Source organism: Notothenia rossii, assembly GCF_949606895.1.
Source record: "Notothenia rossii genome assembly, chromosome: 5".
Lineage (NCBI taxonomy): Eukaryota > Metazoa > Chordata > Actinopteri > Perciformes > Nototheniidae > Notothenia > Notothenia rossii.
Window position 1 is genome coordinate 64,720,226 of NC_136903.1, and position 27,159 is coordinate 64,747,384.

Genomic DNA, 27,159 nt, shown 5'->3' on the forward strand with positions numbered 1-27,159 from the left:
TGTAGACCCAGTTGAGTAGCATGTATATTCATGATAAGCGAGTAGTTACATGGTTATCTGATCCCCAAATTTGTCCTGACCGGTCTCTGGAGAAGTGTCTTTACAGTAGTTTACTTTTTTCTGGTCACACAAAAAGCATTTTAAGGTACACACAGTGAATGGTGACCGAAACTGACTAAGTGGCACAAAGTTCCAGGTTCACAATTGTAATTAATTGCTGCTACTCTGTTTTTGTACTATAAGGACCAAAAAAGTTAATTTAGGACGATGTGACAGCCATCTTTCACAATTTTCAAAAAATGACAATAATCCAGTAGTTGTGAAATAATTGGTTGATAAGTTAACATGATCATAATAATTACATTATGGTCCAAATTTAAACCACAAATAATGATCAGGGTATTAAGAACATTGAAGTATTTGTTAAGCGATCTTGGTTTTTTCATTAAGGGCTTAACTTAAAAACTTTCCACAAAGAGGAAAGGATTTTTCTAATGTTTAAATGTCTGTTTTACGATTAATGTGTGACCAATAGCCTACTGCTATTCATAAGAGCTGCGTTCCTAGTCGTTTTCACTTAGTTGTGTTTTTTTTTAGATGACTACATCTCCCATGAGTCCTTGCCATGCACTACTATCCAAAACATTATGAGAGCTGTAGTCTTTAATACACTACGTTAATAATTGATTTATCTTGATTCAATTCAAAGTGTGCTCGAATTATATTGACCTGTACGGTAGAACATGTGGAATCGACTCAAAATATGGAAGTATTACTTCGATTGTAATGTTTATATAAATACTTTAAAAGATAAAAACGTTGGTTTGCTAGGTAGCCTCGGTGAGAAAGTACAAGAAATGTAAACTGTTAACGACGGCGGCCATGACAGTAGGGATCCTTTGACGTGACGCTGCGTGACCAACGGTCTTTGGGGCGGGGTTCATAAACGGAAATCTAAATAAAGGATCGTGCAGAATTTTCTTCAAAGTAACACACTTTTTCTCCACTAGTAAAAGGTAAGTTGTATTCGTGTTATGGTTCGTTACTAGCTAAATGTGTGTTTGCACGGATGCGAGGCTGGAGAAAAGCGTAGGCCGGTGTTTTTTCCCCCATGCAACTGAAATGAATTTTATCTGCCTTGTGCGACGCCATTACTCTGTGTATACCAAACGGACAAAATGGCGAAATTGCCCTAACATTTCTGGGAACTCATCTTCTGGCTCACGTGAAAAATGTTTGAAATGTATCGGCATAGGCTGGAGGATTAGCCGGACAGCAGTGCATGCCTTGAAGTGGTTGCATTTTGTGAAAACACACAGGCGCTTTTTCTTCTGTTTTAATGATAATGGGCCTCAATGAATGAAGTGGGTTTGGCAGTGTCGCCATGTTTATACACGCACGTACACGGAATGAGTCTAAAAAAAAACGGTGTGTGCTAATGAGCTTTCCTCCTGGTTTATGGATACATTTTTATTTTTCCTCACCCAGGCAAAGCTGGTGTGATGCCGATACGCCGAGCAGCAGCGTCTTCAACCCAGGAGAAGGCCCCCTCCGCTGCAGCAGAGGAAGGTGAGGCTGGGGTCGTCCATCACCTGAACTAAAGACCCGTGAACGCACCGTCATCACTGACACACAATTAACTGGCAGTCCAGTATTCAGCTCATAAGTGGGCATGCAAAGTTGGTTTATGCCAACGTTTCTGGATCTGAGAAGTGTCAGAATCAAACAATGCATTATGTTTGGTGCTAACATGCAGAGTTTAATTACAGCAGGGTAAAACAATATATTAGAGAAACATGTGTATGTTTGACAAGCAGCAGGAATCAAATCAGGGAGTTATAAATAATAAGGAGAAATATCAATTAATATTGTATTTCAAATAAGCATTCGTTGCGTATTTATGTGGGATATCGAATATTGCATTTTCGCAAAAGATATTGAGAATCACGGGAATAGTGATTTAATGTGACACACCTAATAACTTTATGAAACACAGGTATTTGTTTTGCATTTATTAATAGTCTATCTGACATTAACACAAAAGTGATTAATGCCTATTTATTGTTTCAAATACTATTATTTATGTTTTACACCACATTTTTGCGTCATAAAAAACAGCCATAATTATTTGAATGTAATCAAAAATAACTATGAACTTTTTACTTTTAAAATGAACTTTTACAAAAGATTGTGTGCCCCTTTAAATATCTGCTTAACACGTATTGGCCCTTTGTGGCTTAACTACAACAGATAATGGTCTATCAGTAATAACAAGGTCAAGTAGTTCACCACAGTATGTAAATCAGTCAAAACAAGGAAAATCACATGCCGAAAAAAACTAACAATCCTGCATCAACCTGATCAGTGGCATAAGCATTCAAGGCCCTTTTTAAGTGCATTTTTTAATAACGAAATACATTTATTTGTGGATGTTAACAGGTATTTATAAAACCATTTAGATATTACTTATACATATTTAACTGATTTTGCAATTCAAAAATGCTGCTGTATTGGCTTTTCTTGATAGGGGCGGATCTACGAGGGGCAGGGGGGGCAGCTGCCCCCCCACTGTAGAGCCTTGCCCCCCTAACTGCCCCCCTAACTTTTGTTTTCCTAAAACTGTACTAAAACAAACCTACACTATTTCCACAAGCAACGAAACAAGCATTACATGAGTTAAAAGTTAATCATTTTAAATATCATTTTAGGCCCGTTAAAAACGCAGCTACGGCCCTGCATTAAACTGCGGAGCGGCATTCACACAGACCGCGGCTCACAGAGCTGCAGAGAGGGAACGAGCTGTCCCAGCACCTATCGATCAGCTTCCGCTGGGAGCATTTCTCCTTCCACTAGTTTTGTTTTTACTAAGGACGAGAGCTTGAAACTAAATATTAATAAAACGCTGCCGTTTGAATCGATAGCGTTTAACAGACGGGGGCTGTTTGGAGCGTTACGTTACAAAATGCTACGCAGACAGCGCTAGTTCGGAGATCGATCATTTTGCTAAACTATGCGGTACTATTAAATCCACGTAAACTACACATCACAGCAATGAGGCCAGATCAATGAAACCAGGATCCTTTACCGTAAAAACTGGATCTAAACACAGCTGCCTGTGTGCATTTGAAAAATACTTTCTGATGTTATATTTATGATATGCTACTTATTAGCTACATGGCCCTAACGTGTAAAGTTATACAAGCATTTGTACCAGTGCTTTTCACAAGTAGACTCTTGCAGGCCAGAGTTGCTGGAGTGATTCAACAACAACAACAAAAAGACATATCTGAGAAGTGATCAGGACGAACAAAAAGAGGAAAAGGAAAAGAGAGTTCACTGAAGAGACTAGGAAGGTCAGAGCAGGAGGAAGAGGAGGAGGAGATGAAGACATTAGTGAAGAATAAGAAACGTCTGTGAGGAAGATGAAGTGTCAGAAAGAGGGACAGAGGCAGGGATCAGGAGGCAGATGAGACTCCAGCTGGACCACATGGTATGTTCTTATTCTCCGTACATATTCCATCACTGTAGCACAATCTTGCTCTTAGTATTGACAAATATTGATTGAAATGTGTTGCTGCACATGTCACCTTTAGCTCTCTGAAGAGATGGGTGATGCCATTTGTGTACTTAATTATAACTAAGTACTTTTACTGTACCAGTAAGCAGAATTCTGAGTATTCTCTGAATCGGGTGCCTTTTGGGTCTTTACATCTTTGAAAAATGAAACCAAAATATTTGGTCATAACATCTGTTAGTGGACTACTTACATTTTCTCATCTCGGGCACAAAATATAAATAATTACTAGGAAGTTCTTTGAAAAAATGTAACAGGGTTGAAGTGTTTGACAAAAAGTAGCCATGAGACCATGTTTAGCTAAGATATGGCACCACATGGAAGTTAAGGACATTACAAAATTGTAATATTTAGCAAAACCATTGTTTATTTTGTAATAAACAATTATTTACTATTATCAACTCATATAACAGAGTTGAAATGTTGAGCTTGTCAATCTTAATCTGAAAATACAAAAACTGAAATATAGGTAAGAGAAGAAACTGACACTTGCCTTTCTTTGCCATCTTACACATGGACTGATCCATTATTTTAATAGGAGGGTAAATGGTATAGCGTGGCGGGGTTGAAACGAATTGAGGGACGTGTGTCAATATTGCAATTTCATAGATAACTCAAGTATTTTTTCAGAATTTCTTTTTGATCAGTTAAAGTTGACAAGCATATGATATTAGCAGCAACATTTTGGGATAATTGGCCATTTTGATTTGTTTAATATTAAATTAATATGTAATAATGCTTAGTGAGGATATGCAAATATGTTTGTCTAATACTAAGACAACCAATTTTTTTAAAACAATATATATTTAGTTTTACATTGTAATGCAAAACAACCTGTTCCATTAATGCATTGCTTTAAAATACATTTTGTAGTTTCCTTTCATTTAAAATGATTGAAGTAAGCTTGGGGGACTCAAAGGGCACCCGATTGTTTGTCTGATCACCTTGTTTCTCTTGTGAATTAAGAACAGTTGTGTTAGGGCATGAATGAACAATAAATAGGTTGTATACAGTATAAAATACCACGTACTGTCCGCCCTCCCATGCCACCCTGGCATGACCTCTTGCCCCCCCTTTGCCACCCCGTATAAAATGTTCTAGAACCGCCACTGGATAGAGGTGAATGACATTTTTCATTATTAATTCCTTAAGGAGAACAAACAAAATGGGAGGATGTTTACGTAGTGGAATAATCAGTCAACTATCGTAATTTTCGGACTATAAGCCGCGCCTTTTTTCCCATTTTTCGACGCTGCGGTTTATATAACGGTGCGGCTAATCTATGGATTTTTACAGCTAACGGCCACTAGGGGACCTCCTAAATCTATGGATTTTACAGGTTACAGTCCACCACCTTTAACTCTATGGGCTCTATGGCCGGTCCGCGCCCCCCACCTTTAAGTGGCGGGTTCCAGCAGGAAAAGCTGGAGGCCGGAAAAGAGTGAGATAGGTAGCGCGCAAAAGTAAAAGTGGAACCGAGAGTGGTACGAGAGACAGAACGAGAGCAAGACAGACAGACATTACGAGAGCGAGACAGTTTGTCCCCGTACCACTGGATGAAAACCACTGCTGTTAGATCACTGCCGGTACGTGCGCTGGGAGCGCACCGTTTAAGTTTGAAAGTTGAAAAGTTTGTGTGTCTGAAACGCTATGTGATACAGTACAGTTTACACAGCACAGTACATGTTCTGTAGCTACTATTGCACTAAATGCTAACACTTGAATACGTTATGCAAATATGCAACTTGTTTGTTGAAATGTTGATAAATGGGAGCTTCCTCAAACAGCCATCTCTTTCCCGACAATCCCCTCTGTGCACGAACCCTTACATATGGTAATTAAACATTAAAACACCTGCGGCTTATAGTCCAGTGCGGCTTATATGTGACCCGCTCTATCGAAATCAGTCGGAAGTCGCAACGGCTCATTTCAAAATAAACGTGGATTTGCGTAAAAAACTATTTTTTTCGGGTTCGGGTGTTTTGTTTGATTTTAAACAAACAAAGTCTTGGCTTTCAGAATATGAAACTTTTATTTCCAAACTCACACGATAAATACATTCTTTAAGCTTGTAAAGGGATAATGACAAGCAATCTGCTCTTCCGCAGCGCCGCCCCCCCTCCCTCCGGCTCACATTATGAATGTAAGCGTAGAGTAATCATAAATAACACGGCAGGGTCCGTTACAGTTTGTTTTCATCTGATTTCAATTAAACAAAGTCTTGGCTTTCAGAATATTAAACTTGTTTCGGCAAATTCAGATGATAAATACAGCTTTTAAGCTTGCAACGGCATAAATACAAGCGGAGAACGGAGTAATGTAACGTCACAGCAGACATAACAACAGCCGGTGTTTCTCGTGAGGGTTTTCCCCGGGAACGCAATACACACAAACGCAAAATTACACAAACACACACACACACACACGTATACACACACACACACTCGCGAGCTTCTCCCAGACCAGTAATCCAAACGAAAATATCTTCCCTCCGTAGTATTTTGATCATTTGCTAATAACCAATCAGATTGATGGATTCCAGAGAAGAGAAAACTTTAAAGGCCTTTTTCTCAAAATGATGACTCGGTGACAGTCATTATATAATGTGACATATTTCGCTTAATATTTGGAGTACAAAAACAATCCTGATATCATTAGAAAGCTAGGAATATCCTCTTTCCAGTAGTGTATACAACTCAAAATGTGTCTTCGGGTCAATGCGACTGATTTCGATAGAGCAGGTCACATATATGTACACATCATTCAATTTAGCTGCTGCGGCTTATATTCAGGTGCGCCTTATAGTCCGAAAATTACGGTACATTGAAAAAACAGCATTTGTTGGGTTTTTCTTCCGTTAAATGTCAATGGTTTCCTCCTCAGAGCCTGAAGCGTCCTCAGAGGAGTCTCCCTCCAATGAAGATGAGCAGGCTGCACCCTCAGCTACGCCCGACCAGGTGACCGATGGCGAGGCAGCGGGGGACATGGAGCCCACAGAGAATGGAGAGGAGGCTGAAGGAGCCACGGCAGAGAAGGGAGGAGGAGAAGAGACGGATAAGAAAGAGTGAGTTTCACCAGAGAGCTAGTGTAACTCTGAACGCTGCGATATTTCACTCTGATAGCACTTTTATCTGTTTACATGATCCTTACCTCTGCTGGATAACAGTAGTGTTGCATTCCCAAAGGATGTGACCTGTCACAGCCACATTCATGAGAAACATTCCAGACAGATGTAGCCGTCCCTTTGTCCGCTGTCTCGGAGGAGTTCAGGAGGAGAGGGCGCAAGGATCATGAAAGTCTGGCGATTTGATTCCAGTTCAGTCAACATATGAAATCTAAAACAACAGCTACGTACATGCAGAATGCTGCTTTTTTTTTTTTTTTGCCGTCTTATTCACAAAAAAAGTTCAGAATTTTCAGACATTTTTTTCAGTTTAATTTTAGATTTTCAAATAGTTTTCTCTCTTCTAAACCATTATGGATAGATTTTCTTTGGACTATTTCTCATAAAGAAATACTTAGATATTTAAAGTCAACAATTGGCAGGGGGGTAAAACTCCAAATGTAGGTGATAAAGTATAAACAACATTTAATAACAATACCCCCCAACTTCTCCTCCCATTCTTCTCCCAGACCTCGTCAAAGCAAACATTTACTCTTGTGCACGTAATACACTAGACTAACGGTTCATGTAGGGTCAAATTACCATGGTGATCATTCAGACAGATGTTCTCAAACTTCATTTTGTCTTTTCCGTCGGTGACAAAGGGACAAATGCAAGGACTGCGCGGCTGGACAGTGTGCAACACACTGCTATGTTCTCCTACTAAGGTGAGGATGTGACAAAGATAAGGGTGGTAACGATCACAGTGAAATATCGCTTCTAAAAGAACGAACCTCTTCACTGACCTCGTGTCTTGCTCCTCATCTTTTTTGGTGGCAGGTTGAAGGATGGCTACAAGTACAAGAAAGGGAAAAGCAAGAAAGTGAAACGGACCATTCCTGCGTGGGCTAGCGTCACTGCCAGCAAAAAGCTTCCTGTTACCAACTATGCAGGCACTCAGAACAAAGTGAATGATATCCTCATCGAAGCGATCACGGTGTGTACGAACTCCTTAAATCACCTTTTAGTTAGTTTTTTCTCTTTTTGTTTAACGACAACTTTTGTGATATCTTGTCCTCTTTCTTTACAGTCCTGTAATGACAAGTCTGGGGTTTCATACCAGTCCTTCATGAAATATATTCTGAAGAAATACCCCGAGATGGACATTCACAAGAAGAAGTTTCTCATCAAGAAAGCAATGAAGAAACATTTGGAGAAGGGCACCATCAAACAGGTAAAGAATGTTATCTGGGGGTATTAGGTTTAATTAGTATTTTAATAATATAGATACATAGCTAAAGCATGCAGTTTAAACATAGACATTACCAAAATATTTTTTTCCCCTCCTGGAACATTAATTAGACACTTGAAATACAAGTGAACCATAATCCTGTACACAGGTTTTTCATTCTAAACTCGGTGGCTATCCAGGATATCGAGTTTGACTGGTTTTCTTGGATTGTAAACTATCTCAAATCCAGATAGAGCTGCTAATGTTAACCTATAGTCTGATAGCATCCAGGTTCAGCTCCCACGCATACTATACATGGGATGTTGTAGATGTGAACAGACTTTATTTCAGTGTTACTAACTGAAAAATAAGGCACTATGTAGCATTGCGACCATGTGAACATGTTCAAAGTAATGTTGGCCAAATAATGCCATACACAACATTTTCCCTATACCCTTCAAAATATGCATACAACTTTTTAAATTGTACTAAAAATATACTGGACTGACTTAACCTAACATGTTGTAAAAGAAACACATATTTGTACGGGGGGAAATTAAACTTTAATGGGATAATAGTCAATCTTAAGACTGCAAAAATAAATGCAACATTGTATTAGGGCTGCACGATTTTGGGGGAAAATCTAATTGCGATTTTTCTAACAAATATTGCGATTCGATTTGCGATATTTGTTTTTAAGCGACCCAATGGAAGTTTATTGTAAAATGCGGCCATATCTCCGGCAAGGAACGTCGCATCAACATGCTCCCGTCTCTAGCACCCCCGCAACCCGAGCTACGAGTGAAAGAACTGAACTTACATGAAACTTCCGTTGGGTTGCTTTAAAGTCAAGCTTCAGTTTAAGATTCACCCTGTAATAGATGTAAAACATGTGATGGAGCATTACTAACCTGACTCAGTTCAATTGGGTACTTTAATTAAAAAAGGCGCGGGTTGGTCACAAGCATGATATTGTTCAGTCAGACAAACAGCTGTGATCCGCTCCCCGTTAGGGAAGCCAAGAGTTGGATCTCTCCTCCGGTGCTGTTATATATCCTCTGCTGGCTCCTCCCCGCCAGCCGGCTCGCCTCGTCTCCAATGTCCGTTGTTGCATTTAAACAGAGGATTGGCTCCTTTCACATCCAATATATGCTCAACACGCTTTTTCTCCTCATATTCTCTTTCATCACTTTTCATTTAACACATTCTAAACGCTGTAATCAATACTCTAAAAAATACTTCTCGGCTCGTTTGGTTTCCGGTCATTCCGGATGTTGTCACATGCTACTCTCGTCTGTAAACAATAATGTATTCAAATAAACTGTACCTTCATTTAATATTCAGCATGGTAGGATCTCGACATCTATAGTTGTAGTGTTAAATCAGTAGGCTTCGGTTTGCACCACTCCATATCATTTCGCTACTAAATTCACCTCTTTAGGAAATCGTATATTAGCCACATGCTACATGCGTAGATGAAGGATTTTCAGAATAAAAGCTTAACTGCTTGTGCACAAGAATTTCTGGTTTTTCAGTATAAAAGAGCATTAAAACTGACGGCATGTTTAAACTACATTTCCCCATTAAAACATTGATTTTAATTTCTAACACTTATTGAATAAAGTTTGCTATATTCACTAACTAGTTTGGCACTATTATTCCGTGCATGTGTTAAAAACCTTATTTCCATTTGATTCATTGGATTACTCGCGTGAATGTTTAGCACGTAAATGCTTTCGTTTTTAAAACCGTCCGACCTCGACTACAAAACCATCAACCAGTTGCATAGGATTAAAAAATGTCAACACTCACTCACCCCGTCTTAAACATTCCCAAAGAAGTGCCTCCGTCTCTCGTTGTGCTGGATGAAGTCACTGGCGACGAGTAAACTCAAAATAGTCCCAAACAGGCGCAGAGGCATTTTTCTTTTTTACTAGTTGTCCGAGTTCGGGGCCGGCAAATGCTGCCGCCATCTTGCTCAGCTCAGCTCTATGCTGAGCTCTGAGAGTGGGAAAGACGGACTGCCCTCCCATGCCCTCTGCTGGCGCGTGCTGTGCATTACAACCAATGTCGTCCCTGTCAAAACTCCGTGTCAGTGTAATAGAATGAAACGCATCTATGATTTGGCGCACAGTCTGTGACGTCACGGTATTGAAAATCATACCGACGGTATTTCGAAATACCCTGGTATACCGTAATACCGTCATACCGCCCAAGCCTAATATCGAGTTTACACGATACATCGTGGATTGCACTACATGCGATGTCGTAAATGACCACATCGTGAACATCGAGTATTATGTTATCAAATCAATTTCCCGCCGCGGCCAAAATGAGCTTTCCTTTCTCCCTCATAGACACAGTCACACACGCAGGCGCCATCTAACTTGCACACAAATATTACACACATGCATAGTGACAGAGCAGGGCTCGACATTATAAATGGCCCGCTGGCTTGGAAGCACTATTTAGACACCCCGGGCCAGCATAACGTACTTTCCACTTGCCCGCTCGGGCCACTAAAAATATTGCTTTAAAAAAAAAATATTGTCCTGTGATATAGGTATTTTGACAAGCAATGTTGTTAAATTGTTTCGTTTATTAACGCTACAACATAGTGTTTCGTCAGGCGGTTGTCGTTGTTGGGTGAAAAGCAAACAGCGGTTTACTGCGGAGCCAGCGCGAGCAGGCTCCCGTTTGCCCGTGAGCGCCGGGCAAAAAACTATCTTCAAATAAAAGAAAGTCACCGGAGGAGTTAAAGGAGAGTGACAGGTAGCATGGGAAGAAGAGGGAGAGAAAGTTTCAGCCAGCTTGATCGATGGAGTTGTTTTCTAGTGGTGCAGTAACGCGTCCTAAAACCCTTTTATAATCTATCGATTAGATTTATGATTCGAAAATGATAAAAGTAGGGTAGACATGTGGAGATTATCCGGCTGAACAAAACGTGCATTTATCAAACAGGTTTGTTTTCCACAGACCTTATTTCCAGCTATTTTCCAAAACCCTGTGGAGAAATCCCATTGCTTTTTTATCGAGGGAACCAGAGGCTTACTTCCTGGTTTTAGGACGCGTCACTGGCTGCACCTCTCAATATGATGCCAATATAAACAAGGTCTTCTGTCGGCTCTGTACATCAATGCCGACCTATGCTGACAAGTAAGTGAAGAGTAGAAAATATAAAAGGTATTGGCTTTAGGGAAATGTCCCAGCAGTTTAGGAGAATGAAGGTTCTAATCTAATACATAGCCATTACATGTCTAATTCCTGATAATGACAGGAAGACAGAAAGCGCATTATACTACTAATAATAATAATAATACTACTCATAATAGCAGACATTTTTGAACAATGACCACAATATCGTTATTTTAATAAACCAAATATGAACAATTGAGGAAAATGAGGAAGAACTGATTATTCAAATGTTGTAGTACAAGTAGTAATGTAGTTAGTGCATAAATTACTATTGCAACAAATGTGTTAATTTTCTTCATTATTAGTCGATTTTTTTTAATGCAGACATGTTGCAGGGACTACTAGAATCATCATACTGGCGTGACTGTAAACATCAAGGTTTCTTTTCTTTTTTTTGAGGACATTTCAGAATATCGCTATATATATATATATCGCAATATAGTCAGTAAATATCGCAATATCATTTAGAGACCATATCGCCCAGCCCTAATTGGAAGCCATTTGGAAAAGTATTTCAAAAATACTTGGCAGGTGCTTGGATCAATCTTCTATCATGGGCCACTTCTGATTGGTTAACAATGGCTGGTACATGTGGAGCACAGCACTTCTGATTGGTGTGGATGACTGACACACAAGAAGGGAAAAAAAAAAGGGGGGGGAAATCGCCGACTTTGCAATTTCATAATCGCATCATTTCAAATTGCGATTTAAAGTCGATTAATCGTTCAGCCCTACATTGCATTGGCCTGTGCTGCCCAACATGATAGTTCTGTCTTTTTAAATCCGGTTATTATTTTCAACTCACTACCATGATAAAAACAATTGACTTCTTTTTCAAAACCCTCATGAGGATATATTCACAATAATCCCCAAATTAAAACTTGACCAATTTACTTGTTTTTATCATGATCCATGATCAAATCCTATACTGTCCCATCCCTACCTGGATTTAATGCTGGGTTCAATTACTACAGTTGGTTGTAAGCTGGAACAAAATAAAAGTATATTGAGTTATAGCAAATTTACCATTTACCTGGACACGTGTTTGCATATGTGTAGTTGTAAAGGTAAAAAGTCAATTCCACTCTCCTTTCAAAGTACTTTAATGGTGTGTATGGCTCTCTTACTTGAGCCCCATGTAAATCAATCAAACCTTTAGGAGAAAACTTGTCCAAATGTTTTTTTAATTGTCATGTCTGCTAACACATGTATTTTTGTATCTGTTTCATGCACAGCTCAAAGGTAAAGGCCTGTCAGGAACCTTCACCATCGGGAAGCAGACTGCCTCCTCTAAGGTATGTTTCAGCAGGGGTTAGAAATGAGGATGATGTATAATAGTTATGTTTGTAATTCTGCAGAGAGCATCTACATCCAGGTGGTTCCCTGGAAATAGTTAACTGTTCCTCCGTGATAAAACGTGATGTGATTAGGGAGCTTTTGAGGTGCTGGGAAGACTTCATTGATAATTAATTGGAGTTCAATTTCATATAGAAAGCAGAAGTAGCAGATAACAGTAAAATATCTGATAGGTCTAATCCTAATGATAATGGGGTAGTGAGGAGGACAGTCTCCTGTCTGCATGTTTCCCTGTCAGACTGGGATGGTTTTGGTGGTAAAGGTTGCCCCTGCATGGTGTTTCAGAAAGCTCCTCTGAAGACGGAGGCTTTGGGAGACGCTCTGCCTCTCATCATCACTCGGCTCTGTGAGCCCAAAGAGGCCTCCTACCTCCTGATCAAGAAATACCTGGAGCAGCACTTCCCCGACTTAAATGTCAAGAACAGGTACGGGGCATTTCCTCCTGTTGAATGTGTTCGTTTGTAACTGCAGACAATCAGGGCTGCATCGTGTCTACTAATGATTCGACTTTTATTTGATTTTTTAACTCAAACCAAGTTTCCAAATGTAATCCAATCCAAAACTATTGTATTATGTGAAATGGAGTAGATGGAAGACTTGTTGCATTTGGAAAGCAATAACCTGCAAATGTTGAATATTAACCTTGATAACATGGATATAAATCCATCCTTAATGGTATTGAGTAACAGTCTAAAAAGTGTTTGATCAATGTTTTTTAGCACTACAAACATAAAATCATTGATGCTCACTAAAAGTTCCAGACTTAAAGTTCAAACAGAACACAGCCACACACTTCATTGAGTGGCTGTGTTCTGTTTTAACTAAAAAGGGAGAGTGACGTTTTTTTATAAACAGAAATAATTGAATGAGTTAATTATTCACTGAGGGTTGTTTGTTTCCAGGCCGGACCTCCTGAAGACAGCGCTGGTGAAGGCGGTAGAGAAAGGGATACTGGAGCAGATCACTGGGAAAGGAGCCTCTGGGACCTTCCAGGTAAAACCCCACTTACCCTTTTACACAGTTTTATTCATTTGTCATAAAAGAGCAGGTGACAACATGAATGCCTCCCTTTGCTGTGGTGATTTAAAGTTGGGCGATAACTTGTAGCAGATCACACGGAAGCTAGCATTTTGGTGAAGTCAAAGTTATGTCATCTAAAAAGTTTTTTTTCCTGACCATCCAGCTAAAGCGTAACCAGGTCCTGCCAAAGGGCAACAACTTTGACGATGCCATCACAGCCGCCGTCACAGCCATGAACGAGCCTAAAACCTGCAGCACCACCACTCTACGCAAATACCTGGTGGACGCTAACAAGGACAGAAAGGAGTACCAGTTAGGTGAGACTGCCTAACACTAAACAGGAATGTACATTTGAAATAATATACTGAGATAAAACAAACTGTTAGACCCACACTGTCAATTTAAATTCTTGTTTTTTATGTTACATGAAACCTACACATTTGGCACGATTAGTGTTTGGTCACAAGGTTTCCAGATCCAAAATGGTTTCACTGAAAGGGAACTCTTTTCTTTAGTGGCCAGTCTGAGGAGGACCCTGACGAAGTGTAAAGTCCTCGGCTGGATGGAGCAGATCACCGGTCACGGCTTCACGGGGACTTACCGGCTCTCGTTCCCTTTCTACCCCAGGTATGTCAATGACTCCCAAAAAAAAGGGGGGGTTTGTTTATGCAATCTTTTTGTCTCATAGTTTTATACTCTCAACAATTGTGGTTTTGGTGTCCCTCAGTCTCAGTGTTGAGTGTTTCAGAATCCTTCCTTGACTTAAAAACTTTGGCTGTTCTTATTTGTACTTTTGGAATTATGGGGATATTTATATAACCTACTTCCGCCCCGTGTAGTGGGTGTCTGCCAGATCGGTAAATTAAATCCAACATTCAATGTTCTTGTGAGGCCGTTGTTTATATTTGCGATTTTGTTATACTGCTGCTACTCCCATTTATCATTCAGAAACTACACCCGCTCAACTTCTCTCTTGCTCGCTCTACACATGCATGCGCCACACGCGCATCCCCCCTCTCTCTTTTAAAGGGATAGGCTGCCCTAGTCTGCATTATGCTACTACTATGGCGCTTTTCCACTGCAGGGCCTCGCTCGGCTTAGTACGGTATGGCTAGGCCTCGTTAGGCCTGGCTCACTTTATGCTGCGTTTCCATTACAGTTTAGGAACTGGGGTAGTATCTATAGTAACGCGGTGTAGGCGGAGCCGTGACGTCATCTTCAATGAGAAACACAAAACCAACATTAGCTGTTAGCACACGCCGAGCAGCTGCGTCCCTTGTGTGGGTTGTGACACGCCGGAGGAGAGCAGTCAGTTCCTCCACTCGCTGCCGCGAGAGCCGCGCTCTCATGCTGGCTGAGTTTAATTCCACTCCGAGATAAACGATTGTCTGGAGGGAAGAGGACCGCTCTTCTTCCAATGTATTATGAAACCCACGCTTTGACAGATGCGATACGAGATGTAGGCCTACCGTCTGTAAAGCGACTTCCTCCCTGGAGCGAGCCAGCAAATAGCAGGTCGTCCAGAGAAAACCACACTCTCATCCCTCCTCTGTGGAGTGGCTCCAGCCTTCTCTACACAAGAATGCGAGGAGCCAGGAAATATTCGAACGGCAGACTATTGTCTGGTCTGATATTCCCTGAAATGAGAACGCAGGAATTTCCTGTGTTTCGGGATGATGGGTACGTGGAAGTATGCATCCTTCAGGTGGAAGTGAACCAGTCTTCCTGGTGAACATATTACAGCACCTGTTTGATCGTCAGCATGTGGAATACTGACAGATCGAGGATGTCTCATTCCCCCAGTCTTTTTCGGGATTAGAAAAATAACGGGAGTGAAAACCCCTGAACTGCAGGGTGTACCCTCTGCTTGATCAGCCTGCTCATCCATCTGTCCATCAGACACACGCGCTGCCACTCTGAGAGCGGGCGCACATGCTCGAGATGTTCTGTGGTCGTCATGGCGACGAGCCACGCCAGGGAGCCTCCAAACGCTGCGTTTCACTCCGGCTCTCATCATGAGGCGTGTACACGCTCAGGGGATGAATGGAGGTGTGTGCAGTGCTGTCCACACGAGGCGTTATAACGGCGCTCATGGGTTTATTATGACCGTGTGTAGGAGGCGTATCTCGGACAGAGGAATGCCGCGAGCTCTGCAGGTTATTAACACTGGTTAAAACTGGCAGGCTTCTGCAGCGAGCCCTGCTGTCTACTTAATCAACAGATTAGTGGCAGCCGACTTAATTAGCGAGCTCTGCAGTTTAAAACCAGCAGGCTTCTGCAGCGAGCCGTGGCGCTGCGGGCGCTTCCGCTGGGGGCACTCAGCCTGGAATACTGCTCATTCCCCCATTCTGGCTTCTCTGTGATGTGCTGTAATGGTCGTCATGGTGACGAGCCACGCCATTGCCCTCGCCGCCGCTGCCCGTGAGGTGAAAGGGCTGCGAGGAAGCCGCCACACGCTGCGTTTCACTCCGGCTTTCATCATGAGGCGTGTACACGCTCAGGGGATGAGTGGAGGTGTGTGCAGTGCTGTCCACATGAGGCGTTATAACGGTGCTCATGGGTTATTATGACCGTGTGTCAGAGTCCTGCACGGGTCTGATTTTCAAGACCCGCCCTGCACCTGCAACGTGCAATACCGAACCCGCCCCGCTACCCGCACATATTACCAATTAGTTCCGCAACCCGACCCGACCCGTCGGCACAGGATCCGCAACCCGACCCGAACCCGCATATACAGGACTGTCTCAGAAAATTAGAATATTGTGATAAAGTTATTTATTTTCTGTAATGCAATTTAAAAAAAACAAAAATGTCATACATTCTGGATTCATTACAAATCAACTGAAATATTGCAAGCCTTTTATTATTTTAATATTGCTGATTATGGCATACAGCTTAAGAAAACTCAAAAATCCTATCTCAAAAAATTAGAATAGTTCCTCAGACCAAGTAAAAAAAAAAGATTTATAACAGCAAAACACAATCAAACATTTGAAAATGTCCATTAATGCACTCAGTACTTGGTTGGGAATCCTTTTGCACGGATTACTGCATCAATGCGGCGTGGCATGGAGGCAATCAGCCTGTGGCATTGCTGAGGTGTTATGGATGCCCAGGATGCTTCAATAGCGGCCTTTAGCTCATTAGCATTGTTGGGTCTGGTGTCTTTCAGCTTCTTCTTCACAATACCCCACATATTCTCTATGGGGTTCAGGTCAGGGGAATTTGCAGGCCAATCGAGGACAGTAATGCCATGGTCAGTACACCAGTTACTGGTGGTTTTGGCACTGTGGGCAGGTGCCAGATCATGCTGGAAAATGAATTCCTCATCTCCATAGAGCTTTTCAGCAGACGGAAGCATGTAGTGCTCTAAAATCTCTTGGTACACAGCTGCATTTACTCTGGGCTTGATGAAACACAGTGGACCAACACCAGCAGCTGACATGGCTCCCCAAACCATCGCTGACTGTGGGAACTTCACACTGGATTTCAAGCAACTTGGATTTTGCTCCTCTCCAGCCTTTCTCCAGACTCTGGCGCCTTGACTTCCAAATGAAATACAAAACTTGCTTTCGTCTGAAAAGAGGACTTTGGACCACTGTGCAACTGTCCAGTGCTTCTTTTCCTTAGCCCAAGTCAGACGCCTCTTCCGTTGTCTTGAGTTCAGAAGTGGCTTGACCATGGGAATACGGCTATTGTAGCCCATTTCCCGGACACGTCTGTGAACAGTGACTTTTGATACCTGGACTCCAGCTTCAGTCCACTGTCTTTGAAGCTCCCCCAAATTCTGGAAGCGACTCTTCTTCACAATGCTGTTAAGGCTGCGGTCATCTCTCTTGGTTGTGCAGCGTTTCCTGCCACATTTCCCCCTTCCAACAGACTTTTTGTGGATGTGCTTTGAAACTGCACTCTGTGAACAGCTTGCTCTTTGAGAAATTTCTTTTTGTGTCTTACCCTCCTGATGGAGGGTGTCAATGACGGTCCTCTGGACAGCAGTCAGATCAGCAGTCTTCCCCATACTTGTGATTTAGTTTACTGAACCAAGCTGAGTGTTTTTCAAGGCTCAGGAAACCCTTGCAGGTGTTTCGAGTTAATTAGACGATTCAAGTGATTCGTTGAACACCCTACTAGTATACTTTTTCATGATATTCTAATATTTAGAGATAGGATATTTGAGTTTTCTTAAGCTGTATGCCATAATCAGCAATATTAAAATAATAAAAGGCTTGCAATATTTCAGTTGATTTGTAATGAATCCAGAATGTATGACATTTTTGTTTTTTTAATTGCATTACAAAAAATAAAGAACTTTATCACAATATTCTAATTTTCTGAGACAGTCCTGTATATATATGAGCAGTGAAAACGTGCAATTATTAACACACGCAGTTGCATATTTCTCTCAAAAAGCGTGGGATGTTGGTTATTCTCTCCATCTAGGAGGACACCAAAAGCCTCCCAGGCGTTGGATTTCGCTCTTGAGGAAGTGTTGGAAAATGCTGTATTCTCCGCTAGAGAGCTTCACCTCAGCCATTCAGAATGTGGCGTGCTCAGAAGCAGATTGATGCGCTGCAGAGGTTATGATTATGCACGGTCCCGCGGGGGAGAGGTCTGAGGATTTAAACATTAAACTAAATTATTATTATTTAAATATATTTATTATGCAACACCCGCGACCCGACCCGCATCATCTTTGTTTTACCCAGAACCGAACCCGGAAAAAAGTGTTAAACCACCCGCGAATCACCTTTTTTACCCGCGGGTACCCGACCCGATGCAGGACTCTGCCGTGTGTTACGGCTACTGCCTTCCTGGTCGTCTTGATTGTGTTAAGCTGTGTTATATGCAAATGAGCTGTGCGGTTGCCCTGACGTCATTGGCTGCCATCTCCTGGTCCGCCCCCTGAAGATTGTGATTGGAGCACGCCGGGCCCGACGCACTCCAATCACAGCGCGCAGCTGGCGCACACCTACTGGAGATGACTTCAAAGCCTGGGGACAATCATCACTCTGGAGGCTCTGTGATGTGGGACGGACGCCTCTCGCTGGTTGCTAGTTTGTGTACAAAGCAGTTAACAGTGGTTAACTCGTGTGGTCTGTGTTTGTTAGTATTGTTGGGATTAGATGTGCTTAGGTTAGTATTGTGTGGTTAGTATTGTTTGACTGTTGTCCTCTACCTTAGCTGTGTTTTCTTACAGCCTCCCTTTGTTAGTCTGTACCACTTTAATAGTGAGGGTTGTTTTGTTGTTATTTAGTTCGTTAGTACCTATTTCTTTGTATGTAAGTAAACTCAGTTTTTAGAGTCCTCCTTTTGGTTTGGTTAGTTATCAACCTGTGCCATTTTGGCCTTTTTGTTTGTTCCTGGCTTCATGCCTGCCATTTTGTTTCACACTGTTTTATAATAAAACTACTTATAACTATTACCAATTCCAACTGATGTGTGTTGCACTTCCTCATCCCTAGTGGTGACGTAACACCGTGTGTAGGAGGCGTATCTCGGACAGAGGAATGCCGCGAGCTCTGCAGGTTATTAACCGATTCTGCAGGGAGCCCTGCTGTCTACTTAATCAACAGATTAGTGGCAGCCGGCTTAATTACCGGCTCTGCTTCCTCGGAGGCTCTCGCAGAGCAGACCAGGAGCAGGGGAGCTTCACTCCCCTTTGACTCGCCGCCGGGAGACCCTGTCTCTGGGGGAGCGGAGACGTGGGACGGAGCCCCTGCAGCCTCCGAAGGGCGAGTCTGACGCCGAGGCGGTTGCTGTGGGCGTCTCTCCGCTTGCGCCTCCCTGTGGCCGGCGTGGACGCCGCGGCTGCTGCGGGCGTTGGTGCTGCTGTGGGCGCTCAGCTGGCTGGAGCCAGCTGTACATGTTGGCGAATGCCGTCCGCCTGTTCCGCGGCCGTCTTCATGAACTCCACCATGGCGTGGAACTGGGGGCCGAACAGCCTGTCCGGGCTGATTGGCTTTTGGTTGGACAGTAATCTGAACTTCAAACACCATATCGAAGTTCTAACAAAGAAATTGAAATTCACTCTTGGCTTCCTTTACAGACTTAAATGTTGTTTTTCAACTTCATCCCATAAAAGGTTGGTCTCTGGCTTATTCCTGTCCCAGCTGGACTACGGTGACACCATTTATAGATTTGCCTGTCCCACTGTCTTGGCCAAACTTGACCCACTCTACCATGCTGCACAGCGTTATATATCAAATGCACCCTATAGGACTCATCACTGCACACTGTATAGCCTAACTGGATGGTCCTCACTCACTATGCATAGGATGCAGCATTGTTTTTTATTAATGTATAAAGCCATTTTAGGTAAGCTTCCACTGTACATATGTGCCAGATTTGCTCCAGTTTGTGACTTTTACAACCTCAGATCCAGTACCTGGATACGGTTCCAGGTTCCTGCTGTGCGGACTGAGGCTGGGAAAAGGAGTCTTTTTTAATATGGTCCTTGGTCTTGGAATGACCTTCAATCACGCCTCAAACTGACAGCACTTGTCTCAATAGCATGTTTTAAATTGAAGTTGTCAGAAGTCCTTACCACCAGCTGCTCTTGGTATTAATACTTGGTATCAAGTATTGCCTTTCTTACTGTCCTAATGTGCACAATGTAGTAACTGCTTTTTTCATCTTTTGTTTTCTTAGTTATGTTCTCTGTATTTTATGTTTGTGTTATGTGTAACGTTGCTGCCTTCTTGGCCAGGCCAGCATTGTAAATGAGATTTTCTCTCAATGCTTTTTATCTGGTTAAATAAATAAATAAATTGGAGCGTCCCATAGCACTTTTCTGGCCGTCTCCGTAACAGACGCCTGCTGCAGCCAGAGGTGGCGCTGGATCTGTCACCCACGCGGAAATCCTCGCCTGGGAGACAGCGACGGACGCGCACAGAGTGAGCGCCGTGCTGGCCGCCTTGCTGATTTCCTCTGCCTCGGTGGTGGACCGCTCTACCAGTGTCACCAACTAGTTGGAGAGCACTGGTGCACCCGGTCAGCCTGGCGGCGACATACTGGTCTCTGGGGGAGCTCAACGTAGGGCGCTGTCCGGCGACTATTTTGGCCTGTCTTACCCCAAAAAACGCCGTCAGGCTCGGCTCCAGAGAAGGGGTGGCTGGGAAACCAGCATCTGTGAACCCCTCCACCTTGGTGAGGGGAACAAATGTGGCCACCGAAGCCTTCGGGGTCCTCGGGTTCGCCGCCGCCCCCTCCTGGAACCTCCTGATGGATGGGAAGCGTGGCCAGATCGGGTCACTCCTGACCGTCTGCACCTGCGAAAAAACTCGGTTATGTCGTCCGGAGCACACCTCTCCTGAGCTAGGGGAACGGGGAGATCTCTGCAGGCGGCCGCCTTGCGTATGATCGCCGGCAGTTCCCCAAGGCAGGGTGTCCGCGGGGTCTTAAAAAGTATTAAAAGTTGATAAATCAATTTAGCGAAAATTAAGGCTTTTAAAAAGTATTAAAAAGTATTAAATGGCATTTTCCAAGGTATTAAGAAGTCCCACAGCAACGACAACATGAAACACCCTTTAATTTACTGAAACGACATGTCGGGAAACCCCACAAGGCGGCCCCATGCATAGCGCGCCGTAAAATGCTGCTTATTATTTTAAGTTTCGTTGCCTTGCTCCGCTCTGTGTGTGTGTGGGGGGGGGGGGGAATAAACGACTACGGTAACGGGTCCCAAGGTGGGAAGACCGGCATACGCAACGCTCTGGGGGTCCAACGGCTCCGTGTGTGCCCTATATGATCATTTTCTGATAACGATGAAAGAGCCCGCCTCCCTCTCCCCACGTCTCCTGCTGCTGCTGGGCTGTCAGAAGACGGGGAGGAAAAGAGAGGCAGTCACCGTTTATTAAATATTATTATATTATTATACAGAGAACAGAGTCGTTATCAATTTGTTTTAAAGCTCAATAAATAACAAAGAAGACCTCTGACCGGCACTTTCCTAATTTTGTACGGAAGATTTAAACTTTAACGGACATGTTGACCGGCGGAAAATTTTTTTTACGGAAACTGCCGCACGGTCCCCTCGTTCCTTGGAAAAGGCGGAGAGGTGGGTGTTTTTCATCTGCTGGTGGACTACCTGAGAGATACAGCAGGAGAACACGCCGTTCACCGAGGAGAATAAACAGAAGGGCAACCATGGCAACCATGCTCCGGGTTCTTCTTCGCTGCTTTTGGTGTATTTCGGGCGGCAGCAGCGCCACTTACAGGCATGACATATGTACTACATCGTTTCCAGCATTTGCAGCGGTCTAGTGTGAACGGACACGTTAATGAATCGAATGCGTGTGAAAGGAAGCCTTTTTTGCGCTTGCGTATGCGTTTTACCGTGTGGGGCCGGGGTCTAAGCCAAACTATATACGGTCACAGAGATCTGCTATTTTAAAGTAAAGTCAACACATATCGACCCTAAATATAGTCTATATTAAGAACGAAAAAAATCATAACATATATATCCTTTTTTGTAAACATATGACAAATGTGTGAGGGTGATGACGTCAGAGCATCGTCTTATGTGCCAGGGCTTAGCCCCGGACAGCCCCAGCCCAATTTAACCCCTGGGTATTTGTGAGGGAGCTCCTATATGGCATTACCCCACTGAAGCTCACCAAAGTTTAACATATTTCATAGTTCAAAGTTTTGTCAATTGTTTTGTTTATTGGTCAAATACTGGTTTCTAATGTTTTCTGACGAGTTTTACTGGAATGAAAGAGCACAGAGTACAGAAGCAACAAAGCAGCATACTGCATTAAACCTGACCTTCACAGAGAGGTTGAAGTTCATGTGGAGAGAAGGCTTCAGTAGTCTGTCTGCACTCTGTTTAGTTTTGCTATCTTACAATCAATATAGTAAATGTGAGGTAAAGTGTGTTGCCAATGTAACCGGTTAGAACTCAAAGTTGCGATGAGGTCTTAAAATGTATTGAGAGGGTCTTAAAAAAGGTCTTAAAAGGTATTAAATTTGACTTCAGGATTCCTGCATATACCCTGCCAAGGATGCCACCTATCGCCGGTAGCACTGTGGTGACGTAGAGGGGGAAAGCATGTTTTGCCGCCAAGCTGGCACCCTGCTCCGACTCTGTCTCCCCCGTCCGGGGGATAGGAGGGACGGGAGAACCGAACGGTGAACCGTGGAGGGAGGCGGGGCGGGAGTTGTCGGACTCCTGCCCGGCACTCGGCCCCAGGGACACTCGGCCCGTCCGCGGGCACGTAAGCCTGGACAGGCCAATCGTCCTCCTCGGCCGCAGCAGCAAGAGCGTCCGCGCTCCGCTTCCTGTCGCCCGAGGGGAGACGGGCGCAGTGTGTGCATGCTACCTGCTGGTTTAGAGCCGCGTACGCGTGCTCTGACCCCAGGCAGGATTCGCATACTGCTTTATTCTGTGCTGGTCATAACTCATTATGAACCCAGAGCCACATGAGGGACAATCTCTCACACAATTGTTACTCATGTTTACTCTGCAATTGAAGTGTCTCTTGTGCTTCAGCAACGGTGTGCTGAAGAAAAGAGGGAGGGAGCAGATTGTCGGGCCTCCTTCCTATTTATACCGGAAGGGAGCCCGAGGGTGGGGCCGACCTTGCAGGTGGGCGTGGACTACAAGTGTTTCAGTGCTGCACGGGTGCGCAGGGGGATTACCCAATAGCGATAGCCTTAGAAGGCGAAGCCATATACGAAATAGAACATGTGTGATGAAGGTGTTGCGCTGGGCTATATCATGCAATTGAAAGCTCGCTCCATTGCGGAGATATTCCCGCGAGAGTGCGGAAAACTTAAATAAATGTGTTTATTTCAAATGTGAAATGTTACCAATATACTCGCGGACCACACTTTGAGAAGCACTGGCCTACAGAGATGATATTATTATCCATATATGCTGTCTTAAAAATCAGGGCTCGACATTAAGGACTGCCCGATGGCCCGGGGCCATCTAGTATTTAGCTTGAGCAATGAAGCCTCACCTGCTGGTTACCCGATCGAGCAATCTATTATGCCAGTATCATGCAGCTCGCGGATCCAGTAATGAGTGACCCGACAATAAAACTAAACATATCTATAACTAGTTTAGGTAGTTTGAGAGGTAATTAAAATAGCTACGTGTGATATTCTAACCTGAAGTGTGTGTTTTATCCGCTCACCGCTGCATGTGATCATGCAGAGCTGCGTGTCGACTCGTCAGCAGCAGCTGATCTCTCTCTCCCGTCAGATTAGACTTGACTCGCGTTTCTGTCCATATCGATCAGATCCAGCTAGTTCTAGCTAATGATATGACTACCTGCTTATTAAAAGACACCTAAACAATAAGTGTCGCTATGTAACCGGCAGAGGCCGCAAAGTATAGCGCAGCATTATGCATTTGTTTACATGCACACCGGAACCCTGAGGCATTACCAACAGATCAACGCACAATCAACCTATACAGGACATCTCTTTCTCCACATTAAGTGTTAGACATTAGAATTTACTATTCTTGTCTGTCACATACTCTTCTTGTCTGTGACATAAGTGGCGCAACTGAAGCGGTATTGCGCTAAAGGGAATTTATTTTGACCGGAGAGATTTAGATTTGCCGGCCAACGGGAACTCTGACGTCGCCATTTTGTGTGCTTCGCGGATGCGCTCGGCTACTCTCGACTGCTGCTCGGGTCTGCTCGGTCAGCTTCCGGATGAGGAGGCATTCGTTCCACCAACTTACAGTAGATAACATTACAAACATTTTAACAGGGGCCATAATAATGTACATAATGTTTGTTTTGGCAGTTACAACTGAATGTAATGTTTTCTACTTTTTTTACATCTGGGAAGGCATTTGCCTTCATCAGATGGAAAGTTTCTTGACCAACAACTTAAGTATTTCTTATAGCTAACACAAACAAGAACAAACAAACAAGTGAAATTAAGAATTAAATTGAAATTGTACAATATAATATTGTGGTGGTTCATCTTATAATTCAGTCTAGAGAATGCACCAGACAGCATCTACAGTAAGACCTGCAAAACTCTAAATGTTCTAGGCGGGGGAGGCCCCCCAAACCCTTCGTGCCATTTCGTCCCCGCGCATTTTTCAGGGCAATCTCTATTGGGCTCAGGGCCATCTGTAAATTAGCTTAGATGGCCCACAGGGCCATCTCCCAAAATCCTTAATGTCATGCACTGAATATATTTGTATCTTCCTCTTCAGCCCTACCATCCTGTACCCAGACAAGTTCAACAAGCCTACGGAGAAAAGCCCCGCACCCAAACGGAGGCGGGCGGCCGATTCTTCGGACGAGGAAGAGTCAGAGGAGGAAGAGAAGGAGGAGTCTGAGGATGAAGCTCCCGTAAGCAAGAGGTGGGTGGACAAATCTCTACACTTTGTATCCTTTACACAGGATTGTAGTCTGCAGGCAGTTTCCCAACATTTCAAATGAGTGTCATCTGCACACTGACTCCAAATCACAAATCGATTTAAAAGGTCAACTCTTCAATTCCAGCCACGCTTTCAAGTTGTACACAATTAAGACCACAGTACGCTAAAAAGTTGAATTACAGAGACAAGACTGTATCACAAAAATGTATTTTAAATGATGTAAGTAATATGAAACAAAACTGTTACATTTAAGCATAAAAGAAAACAAAAATTCTATTAAAGTTAAATATTTGTACACATATGCTAATGAATTGTATGGTGAGATCAGTGGTTGTCCGGCCCCCCCCTCCCCCAACACAAATAGTCAGGCTCAGTGGCGGCGCCAGAGATTTATTTTGGGGGTGCTGTGGGGTAGCTTGACGTTTCATAGAGGGTGCTCAAACATTTGGGGTTTCCCATTAATGTACCGGTCGCTAGAGTGGAATTTTCTACTGCAACTCCCACGCAAATACACAGTGTGACAGTTACAATGAAGGCTCGATAATCAGCTCACGGCATATAGGTGTAAGCAAGGGTAAAGTGCTATTTTCATATGTGGTGTGTGGACCTCACATAGGGGGGTCCGGGGGAAAGCTCCCCCGGGAAGATTTATTTCTAAATATTGAAGTTAAAAATATCGATCTGGTGCACTTTGAGAGCAAAATGAAGAGATCTATGGATACATCTCTCAACACCCATATGAAACAGACCTGGAAACAGATTTACTTTTTCTTTATGGATATTTTACAAATCACCCTTTTAAACTTTTTCTTTTTTTTTTACTGTCATATAGTATTTCATACCTGTTTTTCATTTATTCTCTTTTTATAACTATAATGATCATATAAACGTGTGCCTCGGAAATAATTGTTTACATCAAAACGTTTGAGACCCACTGATATAACTTAGACTAAAGTGAACTATCTAAACACTCAGTCCTTTAGTTCACTGAGCCTCTCAGTCTGACAGGAGAGGACTCTCCTCCACTTTGTTGTTGAAAAAACTCCTTATATCCCTTAGCTTAGCTCGCTAGCACCAGAAGCTAACAACAATGATCTCCGGTACCGGTGCTCTCTCGTTCACTCACGCACGCACACAAAATGGCTCGTTCCACACACACACACAGAGCCGAGCTTTAATGAAACACAGAGACCCAGACGTAATAGTACTGACAGCCATTGGAATACATGTATGAAACTAATAGTGTGTGTGTGTGTGTGTGTGTGTGTGTGTGTGTGTGTGTGTGTGTGTGTGTGTGTGTGTGTGTGTGTGTGTGTGTGTGTGTGTGTGTGTGTGTGTGTGTGTGTGTGTGTGTGTGTGTGTGTGTGTGTGTGTGTGTGTGTGTGTGTGTGTGTGTGTGTGTGTGTGTGTGTGTGTGTGTGTGTGTGCAGTAGATTTGGTTTACAGCAAGTTGCAGTTTTCGCCTCATATCTTTTTCTCTCATTCCCACACTCATACACACTTGTACATATTAAACCTCCTTATACCTTGTATGTGTGTGAGTGATTGTGTGTGAGAATGAGACAGGAGTAAGTGTGCTCTCATGCCGTTTTGTTTTTCATTTGTGTTTGTTTCATGTGTCTTTGAGGTAAACAGATGTATGATCTTGACCTCGATGTTTTGAATGGTTTGGAACTTCAAAGTCCTTTGATAATGTCTCTTTAGCAAACAGGCATAACTCGATACATATACTCCTTGAAGTAAATAAAAACACCTGGCTGCAAAGCCAAAGCTTCAAATATGTGTAGTTTGGCTGGATTGTCATTTCATTCCTGTGATACCGGGGAAGGGTCGGACGAAGAAGGATCAGACTCCAGATCAGATTCTCCTTCTCATGTTTGGCAAAAAAGTGTTTTATCTTTGTGCTGACTCCTTTCAAGCAGAGTTCAGATCCACACCAGATTCTCCTTCTCAGGGTGTTTCTGTTTCAGAGGATGAGTCCTGCAGCTGAAGTTACGGGCTGCATGAGACCTCTTGTCCCACAGAGAAGCTCCTCTTCATCTTACTGCTTGTTGCGTATCACAGGAATGAAATGACCATCCAGCCAAAATACACATATTTGAAGCTTTGGCTTTGCAGCCAGGTGTTTTTATTTACTTCAAGGAGTGTATGTATCGAGTGTATGCCTGGTTGCTAAAGAGACATTATCAAAGGACTTTGAAGTTCCAAACCATTCAAAACATCGAGGTCAAGATCATACATCTGTTTACCTCAAAGACACATGAAACAGCACAAATGAAAAACAAAACGCCATGAGAGCACACTTACTCCTGTCTCATTCTCACACACAC

The 27,159-nt window shown here is 43.1% G+C and overlaps 1 protein-coding gene across 3 annotated transcripts in view; it reads left to right on the forward strand.

Moving 5' to 3' along the window:
• Positions 1–869: 869 nt before the first annotated feature.
• Positions 870–27,159, forward strand: part of hp1bp3 (heterochromatin protein 1, binding protein 3) — a 29,450-nt gene continuing 3,160 nt past the window's right edge. Inside the window, exons 1-12 of one of the 3 annotated variants that reach the window (XM_079682960.1) lie at positions 870–1,016; positions 1,489–1,569; positions 6,458–6,638; positions 7,343–7,405; positions 7,518–7,674; positions 7,768–7,911; positions 12,339–12,398; positions 12,745–12,884; positions 13,362–13,452; positions 13,643–13,796; positions 13,995–14,106; positions 24,662–24,811. In XM_079682960.1, coding sequence (XP_079539086.1) covers positions 1,503–1,569; positions 6,458–6,638; positions 7,343–7,405; positions 7,518–7,674; positions 7,768–7,911; positions 12,339–12,398; positions 12,745–12,884; positions 13,362–13,452; positions 13,643–13,796; positions 13,995–14,106; positions 24,662–24,811 — 1,319 coding nt within the window. In that variant the 5' untranslated portion in view covers positions 870–1,016; positions 1,489–1,502. Of the gene's footprint in view, positions 1,017–1,488; positions 1,570–3,332; positions 3,491–6,457; positions 6,639–7,342; positions 7,406–7,517; positions 7,675–7,767; positions 7,912–12,338; positions 12,399–12,744; positions 12,885–13,361; positions 13,453–13,642; positions 13,797–13,994; positions 14,107–24,661; positions 24,812–27,159 lie in introns of those variants that run through there. The other 2 variants (XM_079682961.1, XM_079682962.1) reach the window with 2 other exon arrangements.